The sequence below is a fragment of the Suricata suricatta genome, chromosome 12, assembly GCF_006229205.1.
Source record: "Suricata suricatta isolate VVHF042 chromosome 12, meerkat_22Aug2017_6uvM2_HiC, whole genome shotgun sequence".
In the NCBI taxonomy this organism is placed as follows: Eukaryota; Metazoa; Chordata; class Mammalia; order Carnivora; family Herpestidae; genus Suricata; species Suricata suricatta.
Genome location: NC_043711.1, coordinates 77,931,771 through 77,949,208, shown reverse-complemented (window position 1 = coordinate 77,949,208; position 17,438 = coordinate 77,931,771). Strand labels below are relative to the sequence as shown.

The window sequence follows — 17,438 nt, the reverse complement described above, 5'->3', positions numbered from 1 at the left end:
TAGTTTTTGTGGGGGTTTTTTGTTTGTTTGTTTTTTGAGGGTTTTTTTTGTTTTTTGTTTTTTTTTAGTTTCTTCTGGGATGTCTTTTTCTTCTTTCCAACATCCTCTTCTGGTTTAGGAACAATCTGCTCTTTTCCAGTGAGCATCATCACAACGTGGCAGGGAGAGCTCATGTATGGGTTTATCTGTCCATGCGCCCTATGTGTTCTGCACCGCATCTTGAGGACTTTGCTTGCTCACCTGGAAGTGCTCAAGGACCAGAGAACCTTCATCAAAACTCTTAAGTTCAGCATTACTGTCTTCATTTTAAAGCTTGTGCAGTAAAAATTCAATCTTTTTTGGCCGCCGACCCTGCGTCCAGCCCCACTGTTTGGCCTGGGCACACATACCGACTCTGCCATTGTAGCGATGGAGTGACACACGCTGCTTCTGCAAAGTGACATCCTTCAGATACTTGGTGGCTTTTCAGAGATGCATATCCTTGATGGCCTGAGCAGTTTCATGTGTGTTCTTAAAGTGAACATGAAGATTTGGACTTGATTTGCATCATTTTGCAGGGTTTTCCGGGTCAAGTGAATAGCAAACCATTTTCAGAAATCACCTCAGGCTGCTTAGGGGAAGAGTGAGCATAACGTTTCTGACATTTATCCATGTTGTTAGGTGTTATTAGTAGTCAGTTCCTTTTTTTCTTTTTTTCTGAGTAGTAGTCCATATGTGAATATACTGTATTTTCCATATGTTAATAAGCATTTAGGGTTTTTTTATTTTGATTTCCTCATGAATAAAGCTATGAGGGGCACGCCTGGGTGGCTCAGTTGGTTAAGCATCCGACTTTGGCTCAATCATGGTCTCAAGGTTTGTGAGTTTGAGCCCCAGATCGAGTTGTGGCTAACAGCGTGGAGGCTGCTTGGGATTCTCTCCCTCTGTCTCTTTCTCTCTCTCTCTCTCTCTCTCTCTCTCAAAATAAATAAACTTTAAAAAAAGCTACTGGGAATATGTGTTCAAGTCTTTGTTTAGATATATATCTTTGTTTCTTTTGGGTATATCTTAGAAGTAGAATTGTTGCTGGCTTTTATGGTTCAAGTGTATGTTTAATTTTATAAGAATCTGCCAAACTGTTTTCTAGAGTTTTACACATTGTATTCTCATCAGTAATGTGTTGGAATTTTATTCCCTTCACCTCCTCACCACCAACACTTAACATTGTCAGCCTTTTACTTTTTAGCCATTATGGGTTTGTGGTGATGTCTCATTATGGTTCTATTTGATTTTCCTAATGAGTAGTGGTGCTTCATAGTGATGGGCACTGTTTATGTCCTTATTGGCCAGTTGTGTATTTCCTTTTATGAAGTGTCATTTTAAGTCCTTTACCCGTTTGTTTGTTGGATTATTTGTTAGTAGTATCTTATGCTTGAGTTGTAAGGGTTCTTTATATATTCTGGATACAGTTAATAATTATGTATATATATATTACAGATGTTCTCTCCCAGTCTGTGGCTTGTTTTCTTTAAAATACTTTTTAAATAATTTTATTTTTGAAAAATAGTTTTATTATATGGGGCATCTGAATGGCTCAGTCAGTTAAGTGTCCAACTTCAGCTCAGGTCATGATTTCACAGTCCATGAGTTCGAGCTCCTGTCAGGCTCTGTGCTGACAGCTCAAGAGTCTGGAGCCTGCCTCAGATTCTGTGTGTCCGTCTCTCTCTGCCCCTTGCCCACTCACTCTGTGTCTCTCAAAAATGAATAAATGTTAAAAAAATTTTTTTAATTATTTAAATATTTATTTAAGTAATCTCTGTACCCAACGTGGGGCTTGAATTCATGACCCCAAGATCAAGAATTGAGTGCTCCCCCTACTGAGCCAGCCAGGCACCCCTGATTATTAGTTTTTTAATGGTGTATCCCAGAGTGGTAGAAATTTCTAATTTTGACGAAGTCCAAATTACCGTTTTTTTTTTCTTTTTTTAGAGTTTTTTTCCAAAAATTTTTAAATGTTTTTTTTTTCCTTTTAATTTATTTTTGAGAGATAGAGAGAGACAGCGTGAGCAGGGGAGGCTCAGAGAGAGGGAGAGACACAGAATCCGAAGACAGGCTCCAGGCTCTGAGCTAGCTGTCAGCACAGAGCCTGATGCGGGGCTCGAACCCACAAACTGTGAGATCATGACCTGAGCTGAAGCCAGACACCTAACTGACTGAAACACCCAGGCTCCCCAGAGTTTCCATTTTTCGTATCCAATCTAAGAAGTCTTGTCTATCTATAGTAGGCAGAATTCTAGGAAGACCTTACAGACCTTAGCAACCTGCGCTCTTGTATTATTTCCTTCCTGTGGGTGTGGGCAAGATCAGTGAATATGATGGGCTTTTGCTCCAGCGATTATGTTACATTATGTGTCAAAAGGGATAGTAAAAGATGTAATTAAGGTATTAATCAGTTGACTTTGAGTCAGCCAGAGGGAGGTTATACAGATAGGCCTGTCCTAATCACATGAGCCTTTAAAATCTGGGTCTAGAAAGGAGAAGTTAAAGGACTTGAAAGATGAGAATTCAGCAAGAGGGAGATTTTTCATTGCTGGCTTTTAAAATCTAGGAGTCTGTATGGCAAAGATTGCAGATGGCCTCTAGCAGACTGGCTCCTGGATGAGAAGTAGCGAAGAAAAAAGGATCTTAGTCCTACAACTGCAGGGAGCTGAATTCTGCCACAACTATGTGAACTTCAAAGAGATGAGAACCGCCTCGCAGATACCTTGATTTTATCTTTGTGAGATCCTTAGCAGAAAATCCAGCCATGCTGTGGTTGGACTTCTGACCTCTAATTTTGTAGTAATTGGTTACTCAGTAATATAAAATTAATACACTGTCTCAACACTGTGAAGTTTTCTCTTATGCGTTCTTATGCTCTAGCTGTTTCATTTAGGTCTGAATCCTTTCTAGTTAATGTTTGTGTATGGCATGAGAATAAAGTGCCAAGTTCATTTTTCCCTGTCTGGGTGTCCAAATATTCTAGCCCTATTTGTGGAAATGATTGTTCTGCCCCTATTGAATTGCTTTGGCATCTTTGTAGAAAATAACCTGGTCATATATTTGTTATTCTATTTCTGGCCTCTCGAGTCTATTCTCTTGATTTGTATGTCTGTCTGCATACCCATAGCACAGGGTCTTGTTCATTGCCAGGTAGGCTTCTGACCTTTTTTTCCCTTATCAAAATTAGTTTGGCTATTTTAAGATCTTTTGATTTTCATGTAAATTTTAGAATCAGCTTGTCAATTTCTATGAAAAAACCTGAGAATTTGGGGTCCAGTGAATCTGTAGTTTAATTTGGGATGAGTTGACATAACATCGAGTCTTTTGATCCACGAGCAGATTGTATCTCTCCGTTTATTTAAGTAAGTTCAGTGGTGTTTTCTAGTTTTTTAGAGTACAAGTCTTACACATCTTTTGTTAATATTTATCCCTAAGTAATTTGTGTGTTTTTAAAATTCTGTTATAAATGGTATTTTAAATTGCCAATTTCTGCTGATATATAAAGATACAATTGATGATGAAGTTTTGAGATGATGGGGGCGGTTTGTGGAGTCCAGAGCTGACAACCAAGAAAGAATTCTTGGAGGCGTCTTTGGTGCAAAAAGGTTATTTTATTAAAGCATGGGGACAGGACTCGTGGGCAGGAAGAGCTGCACTGGCATCACTATGGGTAACTCATTAAATACCCTCAGGTTGGGAGGGGGTCAGGGATAGAGTAAATCTCTAAGGAATTTTGGAAGCAAGGTTTCCAGGACCTTGAGGGGCTAGCTGTTGCTAGAGAAATGCCGTTTATTACCATTTAATAAAACCTCAGTCATGAGATGTTGGGGGGCCATTAAGCTTGGAGCATGACTGCCAGCATTTATCTTGGGGCAGTTGAGATAAAGGAAGTAGATTTACAGGATCCTTGAGGTTGGGATAATGTTAAACTAAGGTTCTCTTTTGCCCCTAGCAAAGTGTCCTCATGGAGGTAACTGAACTTCTAGATGGAGGTCACTTTGCTGGTTTCAAGGACTTGTCAATGAGCTGTAGGCAGTAAGGGAGTTTAATTTGCCTTAGTTTCCCACATTACCATGGCAAGCACTTAAACCCCCTTTCCTCTGTTCTTGGGTAGCCAAGAGTGTAGAAGGAATATCACATATTGCACTTAGTGGGCGGGCAGTGTGCACCAGCCTGTATTTTGCCTTCTGCTTGCCCCACAGTCTCTTATCAGTTGATAATTATGGGGTGGGTTTTTTTTTTTTGCAATTTTTAAAAAGATTTTAGTATCCGTATTTGAGAGGGAGGTGGAGGGTGAGCAGGGGAGGGGCAGAAAGAGAGAGGGAGACACAGAATTCAAAGCAGGCTCTAAGCTGTCAGCACAAAGCCCAACATGGTGCTCGAACCCAACCCACGAGTGGTGAGATCATGACCTGAGCTGAAGCTGGACCCTCAACCTACTGAGTATAGGCACCCCTATGCATTTCTATGTATATGTTTATTTTATGTTGACTTCTATATTCTGCTACGTTGATGAACTTACTATTTCTACTAATTCTTTTGTAGACTCCTTAAGGTGTTCTATCTATAAGATCATGTTCTCTATAAACAGTTTTACTACTTCTTTTCCAATATTTATTTTTCTTGCTTTGTTGCACTGGCTAGGACCTTCCAATATAATGTTGAATAAAAGTAATAAAAGTGGGTATTCTTGCCTAGTTTCTGAGCTTAGGGAGGAAACATTCCGTATTTCATTATTAGATGTGGTATTAGCTTTACGGTTTTCAGAGACAGTTTCTATTAGGTTGAGAAAGCTTTCTTATAATTCCCAGTTTTCTAAAAAAAAGTTTGTTGTGATGGTTAGGATTATAGGGAGAAAGACCCTAAAGTTGTCTTGCTTTTTGAACTCAGATATTTCTCCCAACTTTTTTTTTAATCAACATTGTTTTGTCTATTCTACATTTTTTGCATTTCTATGTGAATTTTATAATCAGCTTCACAACTTTTAGCTCTGTAGTTATTTTTTTAGGTCAGGATATATTTATTTCTCTCTGCAGCATTTTGCATAAATTCTTCAGATATATTTTCAGGTTTATTAATTCTCTTTTCAGCTGTGTCCTCTTTAAGGGTTTACCTGTCTATAAAATTTTAGATTTTAGTGACCATTTTTATTCTGTAAGTGCCATTTAGTTCTGTTTTCTCTTCTTTTTAGAGTATTTGCGCTTTCCTTATGGTTTTGGTACTTTTACTTTATTATTATTTAAAAATTTTTTAATGTTTATTTTTTAGGGGGGCAGAGTGTGAGCGGGGGAGGGACAGAGAGAGAGGGAGACACAAAATGTGAAGCAGGCTGGGGGCTCTGAGCTGTTAGTGCAGAGCCCGATGCGAGGCTTGAACTCACAAACCATGAGACCATGACCTGAGCTGAAGTCAGATGCTTAACCGACTGAGCCACCCTGACGTCTCTAATGTTTATTTTTGAGAGAGAGAGAGAGTGAGAGACACAGACAAACAGACAGATAGTGTGTGAGCAGGGGAGGGGCAGAGAGAGGGAGACACAGAATCTGAAGAAAGTTTCAGGCTCTGAGCTGTCAGCACAGAGCCCAAAGTGGGGCTCAAACTCACAAACCGCAAGATCATGACCTGAGCCAAAGTCAGACGCTTAACTGACTGAGCCACCCAGGAGCCCTAGGTTTTTTTTTTTTTAAGTTTATTTGAGAGTGAGAGAGTACTAGTTGGGGGGAAGGGAGAGAGAGAGAGAGAGAGAATTTGGTTCACACTTTGTTTCATGCCACTGGCAGTTTTGTTTACTTTCTTGAGAACTTAGCTAAGCTTCTTAAAGTATGTTAAGATTTCTCCAGCACTTCTACATTATAGTAGCTGGAGAGTTTTAGTACATTTTCTAGATTGCTGTATTGTGAAATAAGAAAGATGACTGTGCTTTAAAGATTGAGTTTAATATACAGAAATATTGGGTGTCAGCCAAACCATAGAGCTACTTTTTATGTATTCACTTATTAATTTCTATTTTTAAGTGGCAGCTCCTCTTTAAAAAAGAGATCAGGAGCCTGATTTTGCTGTCTACTTCCTGAGGAAGCAAAAAGGCAGAAACTTGGTGAATAGCAAGATCAGTGGTTGCTATAGTAAGCATGAGACTTCCTGGCAAGGACTCTATTAGCAGGAGGAAATGAAATCATGGCAGTGTCCCTTTAATTTGCCACAAGGTTTTGTTTCCCATCTTTGGAGTAGGAAGTTCTGCTGCATCAAGGAATTGGTTCTTCCAGTTGATTTTATTCAGTCAGATAGTGATTCAGAAGTCTCACTGGCTGTGTATGTTGCACCATACTTAGGAGTTTTGGAAGTATATGACAATTATGATACATTTCAAACAGGGCTTTGCAACTTTCCATTTAGCGCCTTCTGGAGGGAAGCCCTTTTCCATAAGTGGCTGTTGATGTACATTGAATATAGGCTATGCTCAACCAGGCAGTGAGAGCACAGATTTTGGAATCAGATAAACCTGGATCTCAAGTTCTGCAACCTACCAGCTATTTGATGGCAGATGTTATTTAACTGCTTTGTGCCACAGTTTTTTTTATTGCAAAATGAAGTCTCTGTTTCCTCTGCTTGTTTTGGAGATAATGTTAAATGTACATTATACAGTTTGACACATGCCTGACACATAAACACTTAATAAATAGTTCTTATTCTGATCCTTGTTGAGCTGCTGCTTTTTCATGTGCCTGGTTTTCTGTAATTGGTAGTTAGCCACTGAATTCGCATCTCCCAAGATTTGACCAAGTTTACTATTTCAAAGATCCGAGCAATATTTGTTGGCCTTGAAAAGCAGAAAAAGCACCCAGGAAATAGAAACTCACCTGTTATTAAGTCATTGAATAGAATGATCATTATTGTTTGTACTTAATAAGGTATATGTCCCATATTTGCCTGAGTCTTTTAAAATTCTGTTACTTTTCTTTTTTAAAGAAAAATGCTTTTTTATTTTATTTTATTTTTTATTTTATTTTATTTTCGAGAGACAGAAAGAGACAGCACGAGCAGGGGAGTGTCAGAGAGAGAGGGAGATACAGAATCTGAAGCAGGCTCCAGGCTCTGAGCTAGCTGTCAGCACAGAGCCCGATGCGAGGCTCAAACCCACAAACCTTGAGATCATGACATGAGCTGAAGCTGGACACTTTACTGACTGAGCCACCCAGGCGCCCCTACTCTTTTCTTTTTAAATCTTACCATAAAGTTCAGGAAAAAGCTAAACTAAAAAGAAACTGAGGTCTTAGAGTAAGGAAAGAGCCAAATTTGTAGGATATACCATAACTTTCATGGTGGCGAAATTTTCTATTTTGGACTAGGGGAAAGACTTTAAAGGGAACAAAGGGCCTGGGGCACCTGGCTGGCTTGGTTGGTAGAGCATACCACTCTTGACCTTGGGGTTGTGGGTTCACCCTCCAAGTTGCATGTAGAGATTACTTAAAAAAATAAAATCTTAAGACATCGTCCTTAACCTCAAGGATTGACCTTATTGTCTGTGGAAGGAGGCCGTAAACAATCGCAGTAGTTTGTGACAAGTACTTTGCTAGAGGTAATGATGGTCTCTGGTGGCTCAGAGAGAGGAGCGAATTGGGACAACTGGGATTCCTGGTTTGGACAAGGGGATAGACCAGAGTTGGCAAACTGTGACGTGCTGATAGTTTTTGCCTGGCCCAGAAACTAAGAATTGTTTCTACCTCTTTAAAGTGGTTGAAAAAATCCAGAGAAGTTTATTTCATGATGTGGGGAAATCATATAAAATTCAAATTTCAGTATTTATAAAGTTTTGTTGGATTACATCTCTGCTTAAATTTGTTATCTGTGGCTCCTTTTGTGCTACAACATCAGAGCTGAATAATTGTGACAGAGGCTGTATTACCTGCAAAGCCAAATATTTACTGTGTGGCTCTTTATAGAAAAAGGTGGCTGACTCCTGGGTCGGATGGTGATTTTTATCCACTGGGATAAGCAGTTAGGGGAACAGATACAAAATAACGTATTTCTCTGAGTGTTGGTTATTTGAATCAGAGGTACTTGTGAGATGAGATCCAGAAGAACGGATGGAAGAGTGGTTCTCAGCCCTGGCAGCACATTGGAATCACCTGGGGTACTTAAAAAACAACAAAACAAAACCCAAACAGAACAATCAAAGGTATTTTCAGTTATTGCCAGATGTTCCCTAGAAGGACAGTGTAGTAGAAAAGTCCTACTTTTGGGATAAGGGAGGAATGCTCCTGCCTTCCCTGGAAGGACCTGATTACTCATTGAATTCAAGTCTCATGAGCTGTTGGGAGATCTGAACGATTTATGATGGAGCTTTGTCCTGTGGCTCTCGCAGTGCGCAGCACAGCCCTCCACGAGACGTCTTGTTAGAGTGTATTCCTCTCCCTGGGAATAATGCATGGGTTTAAATAGGGCTGTTTTGTCTTCTAAAAGTTTTTTTTTCCTTTGCTAGTTGCAGGTGGCACACCAAAAAAACAAAAAGGTATTTATGGAATTCCAATGAGTGGTGATGGATGATGCAGTTCAAGTAACTAAGGTAAGAGACATAAAACCAGAGTGGGGAGGAGGCTTTGTCACCCGAATTAGTGCCCTCAAAAAATAAAGCTAAAATCAGGTTCTCTCCCACTCCCTTTTATTTCTAAGCCGTATGTGATTAAAAACATTATAATTATCATCCTTTGAGAGAATGGCTTTCGAACTGGTCATGAATTTGAATCACTAAAAGATTTTTTTAAAAGAAGACCAAAGTCTATGCCCTGCCACCTTGCCCTTCTTGAATTAGTTTCTGTGGTTAGAGTACAAGTAATCTGATTGCATCTTTGTTGAAGAACTGATGCACTGAGACAAAGAGTGCAGTGCTCTGTCTTCTGTGTAGCATTAAGTAACTTGTATTAATAAAGGAAAAATGGATTTTTATTATTCAGCCTTCCCATCGCTCCAAGTTTTAAGTGGAAGTGTAAACTAGCACTACAGCTTTGGAAGACTGTTGGGCATTTTCTACAAAGCTAAATAGACATCTATCCAATGATGCAGGAATTCCATTCCTACATACTTGCATATAAATGTACATTGTAGCTGTGTTTGTAACAGCTAAAAAATGGAAATCAAATGTCCAAAACTAGGTAAATAGATAAATATAAATTGCGATATATTCAAAAATGGAATTTTTTTCAGCAGTAGAAAGGAACAAACTACCAGTACATGTAACAACACAGATAAATCTCAGAGATATATGCTGAGTGAAAGAAGCCAGACACAAAGTACGTGTTGTTCAGTTACCACAAGATGAGATATGATGGAAGTCAGACTAGTGGTTCCTTTATCTGGAGGTGGGAGTTGTGACTACAGGAGGGTATGAGAGAGCCCTGGCAGCACTGAAAAGGTTTATGTTAATGTGTTTGTATATGTATTTATTTTTTTGCCCCCCTGTTTCTTGTGGTAAAATATACATAACATAAAATTTACCATTTTCATCATTTTTAAGTATACAATTCATTGGCATTAAGTATATTCACATTGTTGTGCATCCATTACCACCATCCATCTCCAGTACTTCGTCGTCTTCCCCAAATGAAATTCTAACCCATTATACACAAAATCCCATTCCTTTCTTCCCCTAAGCCCTGGCAACCACCATTCATTCTACTCTCCGTCTCTATGAATTTGATGTATCTCATGTAAGTGGAAGTAGACAATATTTATCTTTTTTGTATCTGGCTTCTTTCTTTCTTGTTTAATTTTTTTTTAATCTTTATTTTTGAGAGAGAGACAGAGAGAGACAGAGACAGACCATATGAGCAGGGAGGAACAGAGAGAGAGGGAGACACAATCTGAAGCAGGCTCCAGGCTCTGAGCTGTCAGCACAGAGCCCGATGTGAGTCTTGAACCCACAAACTACAAGATCATGACCTGAGCCGAAGTCTGATGCTTAACTGACCATTAACTAACCATTAATTAATATAATGTCTTCAAGATTCATCCAAGTTGTAGCATGTTTCAGAATTTATTCCCTTTATTTTTTTTAAGGAAAATTTTTATTTTATTTTTTATAAAGTTGATTTATTTTTGAGAGAGAGAGAAAGCACACAGGAGTAGAAAGAGGGAGAAGGAGAGAGAGAGAGAATGAGAGAGTCCCAGTGCAGAGCCTGACGTGGGGCTGAAACTCAAGAATTGTGAGATCATGACCTGAGCCAAAACCAAGAGTCGGATGTCCAACCTACACCTTTCTAAAGCTGAATAATATTCTATTTTATGTATATATCACATTTGATTCATTCTTTCATCCCTCAGTAGACATATGAGTTGTCTCCACCTTTTGGCTGCTGTGAATAATGCTGCAATATATATTGGTATACAAATACCTGTTCAAGTTCCTGCTTTCGGTTCTTTGAGGGTAAATACTTAGAAGTGGAATTGCTAGATCAGATGGTGATTCAGTGTTCAGTTTGTTTTGTGGAACCACCCTGCTGTTTTACAAAGTGGCTACACCATTTTACAATCCAGTCAGTGCACAAGGGTTCTGATTTTTTCAGTGTCCTCACCAACACTGCTACTACTACTTTTTTTAAAAAATATTTATTTGATTCCAGTATAGTTAACATACAGTGTTATATTAGTGTCAGGTGTATAATACAGTGATTCAACAATTCCGTACGTCTCCCGGTGCTCATCATGACAAGTGTACTCCTTCCTCCCCATCACCTATTTCGCCCACCCCCCACTACTCTGATAACCATCAGTTTATTCTCTGGAGTTAAGAGTGTTTCTTGGTTTGTCTCTTTTTCCTTTGCTCATTTGTTTTGTTTCAAATGTTCCACATATAAGTGACTTATTTCACTTAGCATTATACTCTCTAGTTACATCCGTGTCATTGCAAATGGAAAATTTCATTCTTTCTTTTTATGGCTGAATAATATTTCAGTGTGTATATATACCTCCTGCTCTTTATCCATGCATGAGTTGATGGACTCTTGGAGTACATCCACAATTTGGCTGTCGTAAATTCGGCTATATATTAAACATAGGGGTACACATATCCCTTTGAATTCGAGTATTTGTATATTCTGGGTAAATACCCAGTAGTGCAATTACTGGATCATAGGGTAGTTCTGTTTTTAACTTTTGAGTAACCTCCACGTGTTTTCCACAGTGGCCGCACCACTTTGCATTCCCATCAGCAGTACATGAGGGTTCGGTTTTTTCCACATCCTGTTTCTTGTGTTTTTGATTTTAGCCATTCTGACTAAGTGTGAAATGATATCTCATTATTATTTTTTAATAGTAGCCATACTAATGGTTGTTAATGGTATCCCGTTGTGGTTTTGATTTGCATTTCCCTAGTGATTAGTGATATTGAGAGCATCTTTTCATGTGCTTATTGGCCATTTGGATATCTTCCTTGGAAAAATGTCTATTTAAGAACCTTACCCATTTCAAAAATCAGTTGTCATAATTCTTTTTTATTTGTATTTTTTTAAGTGTTTATTTTTTTTCGAGAGAGTGTGAGTGCATGTGTGGAAGTAGGGGAGAGGCGGAGAGAGAGGGAAATGGAGAATCTAAAGCAGGCTCTACTCTGTCAGCATAGAGCCTGATGCAGGGCTTGAACTCAGGAACTGTGAGATTATAACCTCAACTGAAATCAGGAGTTAGCTGCTTAACCAACTGAACCATCCAGGTGCCCATCATAATTCTTTAAAAAAATTTTTTTAATGTTTATTTATTTTTAAGAGACAGAGAGAGACAGTGTGAGCAAGGGAGGGCCAGAGAGAAAGGGCGATACTGAATCTGAAGCAGGTTCCAGGCCCTGAGTTGTCTGCACAGAGCATAACACAGGGCTTGAACTCACGAACCATGAGATCATGACCTGAGTTGATCAGATGCTTAGCCGACTAAGCCACCCAGGTGCTCCACATAATTCTTTTTTAAAGGTACTATGCGTGTTTTATAACCTTAAAAATTATTAATTCTTACTGTAATACACATGCATATGATTATAAAGAACATACTGCAAATGAGCCTGGAATAAACATATTCTTTAGCTCCCTATCCCACTTTCCTGAAACAGGCTTTAATTTATTTTTATTTATTTATTTTTTTAAGAGAGAGGAGAGAGAGAGAGAGAGAGAGAGAGAGAGAGAGAGAGAGAGAGAGAGAGAGAATGAATGAATCTTGAGTAGGCTCCATGCTCAGTATGGAGGCTGACACCGGGCTCAGTCCCACAACCCTGGGATCATGACCTGAGTCAAAATCAAGAGTTGAACACTCAACTGACTAAGCCACCCAGATAACCCTAGATTTAATTATTTTTGAAACTGTTTTTTGATTACTTCCATTAATAAAGCTAGATTATACACTTACATTGCTGTTTCATTTTATCAGCCTTTTTAAAAAATTCACCTTACCTGGTTTTATGTTTCTCCAGTATGAACAATAAGGATTTACCTAATACCACTCCCTGCCCCCCCTCCAATTTGTTGTTTGCATGAATTTTTTCCCTTTCTTTTGTGTATTAATTTCCTGGGGCAGCCATAATACAAAGTGCCATAAACTTGGATGGCTTAAACAACAGAAATTTATTTTTTCACAGTTCTGGAGACTAGAAGTCCAAGATCAAGGTGTCAGTAGAGTTGCTTCCTTCTGAGGGCTGGGAGAGGGAATTTGTTCTTGCCTCTGTCTTAGCTCTTGGTAGCTTCAGGCATTTTTTTTGCCTTGTACGTGGTGTTCTCCATGTGACTCCACATAATTTTCACTCTATGCATATCTGTCTCTGGGTCCAAATGCCTTCTTTTTATAAGTCAACCAGTTGTATTAGATTAAGGCCCACTGTGATGCTCTCATCTTAACTTGATCATCTGCAAAGACCCTGTTTCCAAATAAGAGCAGGTACTGGGGTTAGGACTTTAACATCTTTTGAGGGATATAGTTTAACCCATTACAAGTTGGTTAACTTTCTCACTACCAGAAGTGCTTTTGAACCTCTATTTTTTGTTTTCTTATTTTTCAGTAGTATTTCTTTTTTTTTTTAAACTAACATTTCCTTACTTTATTTTTTCTTTTTTTTAAATTAATAGTTTATTACCAAGTTGGTTTCCGTATAACACCCAGTGCTCTTCCCCGCAAGTGCCCCTCTCTATGACCATCACTCCCCTTCCCTTTCCCCCTTCCCTCTTCAGCCCTCAGTTTGTTCTCAGCATTCAAAGGTCTCTCATGATTTGCCTCACTCCCTCTCCCCAACTCTTTCCCCCCACTTGTCTCTTCCCCATAGTCCCCTGTTAGGTTTCTCCTGTTAGACCTATGAGTGACAACATATGGTATCTGTCCTCATCTGCCTGACTTATTTCGCTTAGCATGACACCCTCTAGATCCATCTATTTTGCTACACATGGCCAGATTTCATTCTTTCTCATGCCATACATTCCATTGTATAGATAAACCACATCTTCTTGATCCATTCATCAGGTGATGGACATTTAGGCTCTTTCCATGATTTGGCTATTGTTGACAGTGCTGCTATGAACATTGGGGTACATGTGCCCCAGTGTATCAGCACTTCTGTATCCCTTGGGTAGATCCCCAGCAGTGCTATTGCTGGGTCATAGGGGGGTTCTGTTGATAGTTTTTTGAGGAACCTCCACACTGTTTTCCAGAGTGACTGCACCAGTTTACATTCCCACCAACAGTGTAGGAGGGTGCCCATTTCTCCACATCCTCGCCAGCACTGTAGTCTCTTGATTTGTTCATTTTAGGCACTCTGACCAGTGTGAGGTGGTATCTCAGTGTGGTTTTGATTTGTATTTCCCTGATGATGAGTGATGTTGGGCATCGTTTCATGTGCCTGTTGGCCATCTGGATGTCCTCTTTGGAGAAGGATCTGTTCAAGTCTTCTGCCCATTTCTTCACTGGATTATTCATTTTTTGGGTATGGAGTTTGGTGAGTTTCTTACAGATTTTGGATACCGGCCCTTTATCTGATATGCCATTTGCCACTATCTTTTCCCATTCTGTCAGTTGCCCATTAGTTTTTTTGATTGTTTCCTTTGCAGTACAGAAGCTTTTAATCTTGATGAGGTTCCAATAGTTCATTTTTGTTCTTGATTCCCTTGCCTTTGGGGATGTGTCGAGTAGGAAATTGCTGTGATTGAGTTCAAGGAGGCTATTTTCTGCTTTTTTCTCTAGGGTTTTGATGGTTTCCTGTCTCATATTCAGGTCCTTCATCCATTTTGAGTTTATTTTTGTGAATGATGTAAGAGAGTGGTCTAGTTTCATTCTTCTGCATGCATGTTGTTCAGCAGTATTTCTTTTTTTTTTTTTTAATGTTTTTTATTTATTTTTGAGAGACAGAGATAGACAGTGCGAGCAGGGGAGGGTCAGAGAGAGGGAGACACAGAATCTAAAGCAGGCTTCAGGCTCTGAGCTGTCAGCACAGAGCCTGACGTGTGGCTCGAACCCACAAACGGTGAGATCATGACCTGAGCTGAAGCCGGATGCTTAACCGACTGCGCCACCCAGGTGCTCCTGTTCAGCAGTATTTCTTATGTCTCCTGCTTTGTCAGATGATATCAGTATCCCTACCTTTCTGTCAGACACAGTTTTCAGTTTAACCTGTCAAAATTTTAACCTTTTCATACTCCTATCCTCTGAACACAGACAACAGCCAAGCCTTTCATGGTCTGTCTATATGTTATCTTTAAAACCAAAAAAGCCCATAAACAGCATTTACATTACTATAGTTACGTAATATTATTCAGTGTCAGGCCAAGCATTGTTTTCTGGGTTTATAATATTTTTCCCTGTAGATTTAATGTTGTGGACCCTGGCTATTCAGAAGAGGAAATGAATAAAAAATTAATTCTTTTTTTTGAAACTATCAGTTATTTCCAGTCATAGTTTTATTTCATATTTAGATTTTCTCATACAAATTTTTTCTTGGTGATTCAAATTTCCTTTTTTTCTTGTCTGAATTTTTATCTCACTTTTCCTCATCTTAGTCATACACATTCTAGTCTATGAAGACCCTGTGGACATTTATACTAATTGCTTTTTTAAACCATCTGCACAATTGCATTCTTGAAATTTTCCTCACCACACTTTTGAATTTGACCCACTCCAATGATCTTTGGTGTCAGTCTCCCCTTTCCCCCTCCCCCCTTTTTTAAACTTGCTGTAATTCATTCTCAAGTTACTTCTTGAGAAAAGGGTACCTGGCAGATAAACTTTGATTCTTTATGATACCTGCTCTTCCCTCATGTTTGAGTGATGATTTGATTGGGCATAGAATTCTGGGTTGCAGATTATTTTCCCTCCGAGCTTTGAAGTCAGTGCTGTTTTTTCTGACATTCATTGTTGCTTATGAGATGTTGAAATTTAGCCTCATTTTTGTTTCCTGTAGGAAATTAATTTTCTCTCATCGTTTATATTCCATATATTCTAGACTGGAAGCTTATCGTTTATATTCCATATATTCTAGACTTTCATAGTGGTATACTTGGTGGGCCCCCTTAATCTGAAAAAGAATATTTTTCACATTTAATGAAGTTATTTTCTTACTGTTCTCCCCTCCATTTTCTTCTTTTTGTCAGAAACTTTCTGATATTGGGCCTCTCAGATCATTTATGTAATGTTCTTATCTGTTCACTCTTGTTTTCTTTGCTTTAGCTTCTCTTTTCTGGGATACTGTCATGATTTTATCTCTCAGTCTTTGTGTTGAAAAATTTTTTTCAGTGCATTTAAAATTTTTTTTAGAACTGCTTCTTGTTCTGATACTTAAAAATGCATTCAGGGACAGCTGGGTGGCTCAGTCAGTTGAGCGTCTGACTTGATTTTGGCTCAGTCATGATCCCAGGATCGTGGGATTGAGCCCTGTGTCTGGCTTCATTCTGAATGTGGAGCCTGCTTAGGATTCTTTCTCTCTCTCTCTGTCTCTCTGTCTCTCTGTCTCTCTCTCTCTCTCTCTCTCTCCCCCCCCTCTGCCCCTCTCTCCTGCTCTCTTTCAAATTAAAAAAAAATTGCATTCAGTTTTTGTTTTATCTCTGAAGATAGTTTTTATTTATTTATATATATATATTTTATGCTTGTTTATTTTTGAGAGAGATAGAGACAGAGCAAGAGCAGGGGAGGGGCAGAGAGAGAGAGGGTGACACAGAATTTGAAGCAGGCTCCAGTCTCTGAGCTGTCAGCACAGAGCCTGATGTGGGGCTCAAACCCATTAACTGCAAGATCATGACCTGAGCTGAAGTCAGACACTCACCTGGCTGAGCCACCCACGCACCCCTGAAGATAGTTTTTAAAAGTTTTGATTTTAAAAAAATTGTCCCTATTTCCTTCAGTCATTTTCTTTTCCTGTTTGTTTATCTTGATCTGGTGATGGTTGCCTGTTTTTTTTTTTTTTTAAGAATGAAAGATTAAATGGGACTACACCAAAATAAAAAGCTTCTGCACAGCAAAGGAAACCATCAACAGTTAGTTAACTGAATGGGAGAAGATATTTGCAAATGATATATTCAGTAAGGCATTAATACCCAAGATGCATAAAGAACTTATACAGCTCAACACCAAAAAAACAACCTAATTTAAAAGTGGGCAGAGGCAGGACACCTGGCTGGCTCAGTCAGTAGAGCATGTGACTCTTAATCTCAGGGTTGTGAGTTCGAGCCTCATGTAGGGCATGGAGCCTATTAAAAAAAAAAATGGGTAGAGAACTTGAATAGACATTTTCCAAAGAAGACACACAGATGGCCAACAGTCACATGAAAAGAAGCTCAACATCACTAATAACAGAAAATTTCTAGTTTATGGCAGAAGGAACCCCAGAGTGAGCCCTCAGCTCCTCCTTACATTTCATAGTGGCTGTGGAAAAGAGGGACCAAGTGAGCTCTTATTACCGATATAAGTGTGTTACCATTTCATCCTTGTCACTACAGGTACAAATTCTGAGGCTCAAGGATCATATAGAATATTTCTTAGGGAAAATGTTTTAAGTGGAACGTATTAGAATTTAGGTTTGTGATATTTATATGGAACTTGAATTCCTTATCTTGAAGATGTTCCTTAAGGTGATGGCTTGATCTGAGTCATAAAAATCAAGGCAAGAAATGTGTGATTGAATATCAGTCATCATTTTGGTCATGGTAAAGGGTTAGTGAATACAAATAAAAATGAAGAGCACATAACGGGGGAAACTTGGATAGTGCCTGCTGTATGCTAGACTCAATGATAGGGGTTGTACTGTATTACACATAGATTTTTTTACATGTACATTACAAATTTATAATCCTCACAGCAATCCTCTGATATTGGTGGGAGAGATTGCTGTTTTAAAGATGAGGAAATAAAAAACTCAGAACTTACATACCAAGCTGTAGTAGTGACAGAGCTAAGTTTGTGTCACTCTA

The 17,438-nt window shown here is 38.9% G+C and overlaps 1 protein-coding gene across 2 annotated transcripts in view; it reads left to right on the top strand.

The window, feature by feature from the left end:
- Positions 1 to 17,438, top strand: part of PTPRA (protein tyrosine phosphatase receptor type A) — a 164,653-nt gene that overhangs the window by 34,863 nt on the left and 112,352 nt on the right. For both annotated transcript variants that reach the window (XM_029916697.1, XM_029916696.1), the window contains exon 2: positions 8,501 to 8,584. In XM_029916697.1, coding sequence (XP_029772557.1) covers positions 8,558 to 8,584 — 27 coding nt within the window. In that variant the 5' untranslated portion in view covers positions 8,501 to 8,557. The remainder of the gene's footprint in view (positions 1 to 8,500; positions 8,585 to 17,438) is intronic.